The 4892-nt window shown below is 41.4% G+C and overlaps 1 protein-coding gene across 1 annotated transcript; it reads left to right on the top strand.

Annotated features, from left to right (window-relative positions):
• The first annotated feature begins 1428 nt into the window (after positions 1 to 1428).
• LOC147426489 (uncharacterized) lies at positions 1429 to 3770 on the top strand. The gene is made up of 10 exons (XM_086498822.1): positions 1429 to 1693; positions 1780 to 2047; positions 2135 to 2148; positions 2414 to 2454; positions 2529 to 2586; positions 2677 to 2790; positions 2886 to 3000; positions 3409 to 3450; positions 3538 to 3549; positions 3653 to 3770. Exons 1-10 carry the CDS (start codon positions 1519 to 1521, stop codon positions 3768 to 3770), a joined length of 957 nt encoding a protein of 318 aa, XP_086354948.1. The 5' UTR covers positions 1429 to 1518.
• The last annotated feature ends 1122 nt before the right edge of the window (positions 3771 to 4892 follow it).

Here is a 4892-nt window from a genome sequence, read left to right on the forward strand (position 1 = left end):
TCCCAATTACATCTAGGCACAAAGAGTGAGATGACAGTTTCGGGTACTAGAGTTGAATCTGTTAGTATATATGATCGAAAGCGAAAGAGTAAGAAAGAAAATCTTGCTAAAGAGCACATCCGACATGAATCAATAACATGCACATTTGAGAGAGAAGAATCTGAAGAGGAGCTTCATGATGAAGAGATTGAAGCGTACATTGAAGAGGGAGCATTCATTGAAGAGGGAGCTAATGGTGGGGGAGAATTTCCCATGAATAAGGACGTTACCCTCCGTCAAGACATGCTTTCAAAGCATCTCACAAAATTAAAAGTAAGTTGTCCTTCATAACTCTAAATGGATCACCACCTTTTCAATTTATCTTGGCACTTATCTTGAAATGACCTTGAGCAGGAGGAGCGAGAACAGTTGTTGCCTTGGGTGCCGCTTTGTCGTCTCTTGAAATTGGAGAAGGCAAGGCAGGTTAGTTGGGATCCCAAGAGACTACAGCCTCTAAAACAGGCGTTTTTGACAGAGGGATACTTTGAGCCAAAGGATTCATTTATTTGTTCTGTTGATGCTCCTGGTCATCCGACAGTACTAGTAACCAACGAGATTACAGAGCAGTGGGATTAGTTGTGGCACCTTGCCAATGAAGATTTTGAGTGTGAAATTTCTGATACATGTTGGAGTGATTTGAGTGGTAAGATGTTCTATACTTGGGATGGGAATCATCGCCTCGCAGCTTGGATGGGAGTTTTGCAAACATGTAAGTTTCTCTTGTCTTTGCAATTATCAAATCCGGTTGTCAATCAATACATTGTTTCAAAGATACTTACGTGCAGCTCTGGCTTATCAAAATGACGCTTCAATGCATCCTAGAGTTCGAGTAGAGCTTGTGAAGGTGGATGATAAAAATGAAACAGATATGTTGAGCACTGTGATGCGCATCAATAGGCAAGTGTAACCATCATTGATCATTTCTAAGCTTCTTCTAAAATGCATAATTTTATTGATATGTATTTTGTGGTGATTTGTAGGTTGAATGATTCCGGATATGTCACCACTTCTTACACTGACATGTTGTGGATGGTGCGTGCAATGGGCTTAGCTTCAAAAGACGCTTTGGTTAACAAGATACATTTCACAGTCTACAAATGGATGCAATCAGATATTGAAAAGAAAGTTGGAAAGAAAGTGTGGTATAACGTTCCAATGGCAGTGATGTCACAATTGCTTAATCCGGTAAGTATACGTTATTATGTAGTCTTCATTCACTCAACGTGTGCATCTCAAAGGTTTGAATCAATTGTAGGACAAGTACGCTATAGCCTTGAAACAACTACAAGCTGAAAAGGACACTATGCTACCTTCAGAGTTTCAACAGCTACAAGAAAGCTTTTTTTGAGGCAGATGGTCCGAGCAGGAGGAGGACAAAGCAGGCACTCGCTATTGTTGATCCCAATCTAGGCGATGAATGGTGGAGGTAAGAAAGTGTATTGTGGATCACTACTCTATGTCTAGTGCTGATTTGATTATATGTTCAGAACCGTGCGGACTATTGAATGGACTAACCGGCCCAAGTGGATTACTGAGGATATATTGTACGTTCTGGCATGTGCTGATCTGCCTCCTGAGAAGAAAACTTACATTCTTCAAGCAATGGCCTCTTCTGATCCTATACATGTCAAAAGTTTGGATATTCCACAGACAGGTATTATCGTTCCTTTTTTTGCAGAATAAAAAATGACATGTTTCACTCAATGTAATTGACATTATTCTCTATGTCCTTTATTGCAGCTGACCATGTCTCGTTCCGTGATTGGATGCGTGTGGAGGTTCTATGGAACACCATAGAGCGCGAAGCTCGTTTTCTATACAACAACATGAGAAATATCACATCCAAGCTTGGTCCAGGAGAGATGCTTGATTCCTTTCTAGAAGAAGAAAAGTTGACTCACAGAACTGAGGCATTCCAATACGAGCTTGGAAAATTTAAATCTTCGAGAAGAGGTAGCCCTGACCTTAAGAAAGCACTCACAGACGCCGGTCAAAGATGTCTTTGCAAGTTGGAATATTGCTCTTGGCACTTCTGTCATTGGGAGAGCTCAACGTGGAAAGAAGCAAATTGGTCTAACATCTTTTGATTTTGTAGGTGGTTGACCAGGCGTAACTTCAACATTAGAAGCTCTCGGACTCTATTTGACGTCTTGGATATCTCAAAGAAAGATACTAGCGCAGTTGGCACGTAACTTCAACAAAACAGTTTATTACTCGTGCCCTTGGTTTCTTGAGTATAAAGAGGGAAAATTTCTTGCCAGCGAAGAATTGCAGCATAACAATGCTGTCAAGGAGAGGGAGGAACGTGCACGGAGGGATGTCCGGGTGGAGACGCCGGAAACACCTACAAAAACCACTACAACAACAAAAACAGCCCCTTCATCTGATAAAGTCGTCCAAGTATCGTATTCTAGAGTATGTTTTGATCTTGGAACGTTGCAAACGCATCATTTTGAAACTGTGACTTCGCTAAGAGTTTTTTGTTGCAGACCGGGACTCCAAAAGACATAGGAAAGAAACCGTCCTCAAGCGAATTAAAGAAAAGAAGTGAGTTGCAAATGTATGACAAAATCTGTAATTGAAAAGAATCTGAGAATCTTGTCTTTACGAGAACCGTTTTAATGATCTTTAATATAGAGCATGATGCGGTTGGGCCAAATGAAAAAGAGCTTAAAGAATTCTCCCAGTCCTTGGAGCAATTGTTAGATCATCATGAGGGAGATCAACAGATGGTAGCGAGCGATGATCTAGGTTTTTGCAAGACCTTTTTGAGAATCTTAATGCTATCATCTTTTGAGTAGTATTTTGTTGACCAACTACTTTGTTTTGTTGGTTGTGTTCTTCAGTGTTCGACAAGCAGAATGTGTCTATCTCCTTCTTGGATGCAAGCATGGAAGAAAATGAGATTGTTGGCTCCATGTTGGCATGCATCGAAGGCCAAGTGAAAAAGGACGACCATGTGTATGTCTGAGATGGGGTTTGGGTGGCTGTCTCAGTGTCCGCTTCATTCATGTTCTTGCCTCCAAATTGCCTTGTGCACGGTATCCCGTCGTCATCTACACAGGAATGGAATGACATGGACGTTTGTCAATTCGGCAAAGTTGCACGTCTGAGTTTTTTGACAGCAGATGACAATGGCATATTTGTTGTTGTTTGCATACCTATCCAACATCGAATGGTACATGATGTTGCAATAGCCGCAGGCTGGGAAGCCAGCATACACTACAGTCACAGTTTGCAAGACACCAGTATGCAAGGATGTTAATATGATTGTAAGATCACTTCTTCTTACCGTTTTCAAGAAAAACCAAGCCCCAATTGCTGAAGTGTTGAAACCCGATGAGGACACATGGCTGGATACAATCCAAGAGAGCAAATGGACCATGCAAGAAGATGGAACACCATTGAGAGGTACGTCCTTTTCTGTAATTGCTTTTACTGTGTAGCTTTGTTACTTTCTCGACTTGTCTTCTATTCTCACAAGTCCTCTCGTCACAGGAGGAATGGAACGTGGGCATTGCTATCTGTATCAAATGTTGAACATGTATACCAAGAAGGGAGATGTGGTAGTGCAATATGGAGGAGACACAGGTGTTATTGCATTGCTTGGTAGCCATATGGGACGATACTTCACAATCATGGAGAGTAGTAAAACATTTTTGGATGAGCTTCCAAAAATTATGAAAGCACAGGCAGTGCGGTTAAGCAAAAGAAAAGCATTAGAACAATGACTATGGGATATGGACAAACACTAGTTGTCTACAATTATATTTGAGATGTACAATTTGAAAATTTGTAATAACCTATCTAGTGGTTCACGACGGATTCATACTGTCGATTACATTCTATTTCTTGTTCATTTGTGACATTGTTATGCCTTTAAATGTGAATATGTGTTTGCCATTGCAAATATTGGAAATTTTGTATGTAAAATGTTTTCTTCCTTCTTCGTATCATGATATTGTAATGTGAAACAATGTGATAATGTGTTGAACAAAGACAGAAAAACGTAGTGGATTCCAGAGACACTGTATAATCCTCTATTTGGCACGAGAATGGAGTTGAGGAGACATGTTTAGTATCAAGGTGTTCGGGAGCTCAATGAGGTTGCGTTATAGAGGGAGCTCAGTGAGGTTGCGTCGACATTAGCAACATACATCTCTAATCTTGATGCACTAGGGTTGCCTTGGCTACAAGATTCGGCGGCGACGGAAAAACGCAGCGGATTTTAGAGAAAACAGGCATTCCTCTCAGAGCCAAGCGAGGAGGGGTTTTCTTGGGGAACGAAAAACATGGATTGCATTTTTTCAGGGTGATAATAAAGGCATGGTTAGTGTCAAAGTGGTCGAACGCTCAAAACACTGAGTTGTTGGTCAAAGAGGGACAGATGGAGTGTGTTTCAACGGGAGTTGAGTGAGGCTGCGATGGCCTATATACGGAGAGCCAGCCTTAGCAAGTGGGTTTAGATCACGTATACCCACAGTACACACCATTGATCTAGTTGAATTTGGGTTGCCTTGATGAGAAGATTCGACGGCGATAAAAAAACGCAGCAGACAGATGGTGTGCGTTTCAGATAGAGTTGAGTGCATTTCAGAGAGAGTTGAGTGAGGTTGCATCAGCCTATACGAAGAGCCGGTCTTGAGTAAGTAGCAAACAACAATGATCTAGCTATGTTTGGGTCACCTTAGCTAAAACAATTAACGACGACGAGAAATCGCAACAGATTTCAGAGAAGATGCGAATTACTCCCATAGTGGAGCCAGGAGTGATTCCCTTGGCAAAGAAAGCACATGGATTGAATGTTTCCAAAGTATTCAGAAGGCATGTTTAGTGTCAAGGTGGTCGGACGC

Source organism: Adiantum capillus-veneris, chromosome 24, assembly GCF_014529385.1.
Source record: "Adiantum capillus-veneris isolate H3 chromosome 24, ASM1452938v2, whole genome shotgun sequence".
NCBI lineage: Eukaryota > Viridiplantae > Streptophyta > Polypodiopsida > Polypodiales > Pteridaceae > Adiantum > Adiantum capillus-veneris.

Coding starts and splice junctions, on each gene's coding strand:
- LOC147426489 (XM_086498822.1), top strand. CDS start 1,519: ATGTTCAGAACCGTGCGGACTATTGAATGGACTAACCGGCCCAAGTGG. Junction 2,587..2,676: donor AAGCGAATTAAAGAAAAGAA/GTGAGTTGCAAA, acceptor TCTTTAATATAG/AGCATGATGCGGTTGGGCCA. Junction 2,791..2,885: donor GGTAGCGAGCGATGATCTAG/GTTTTTGCAAGA, acceptor TGTGTTCTTCAG/TGTTCGACAAGCAGAATGTG.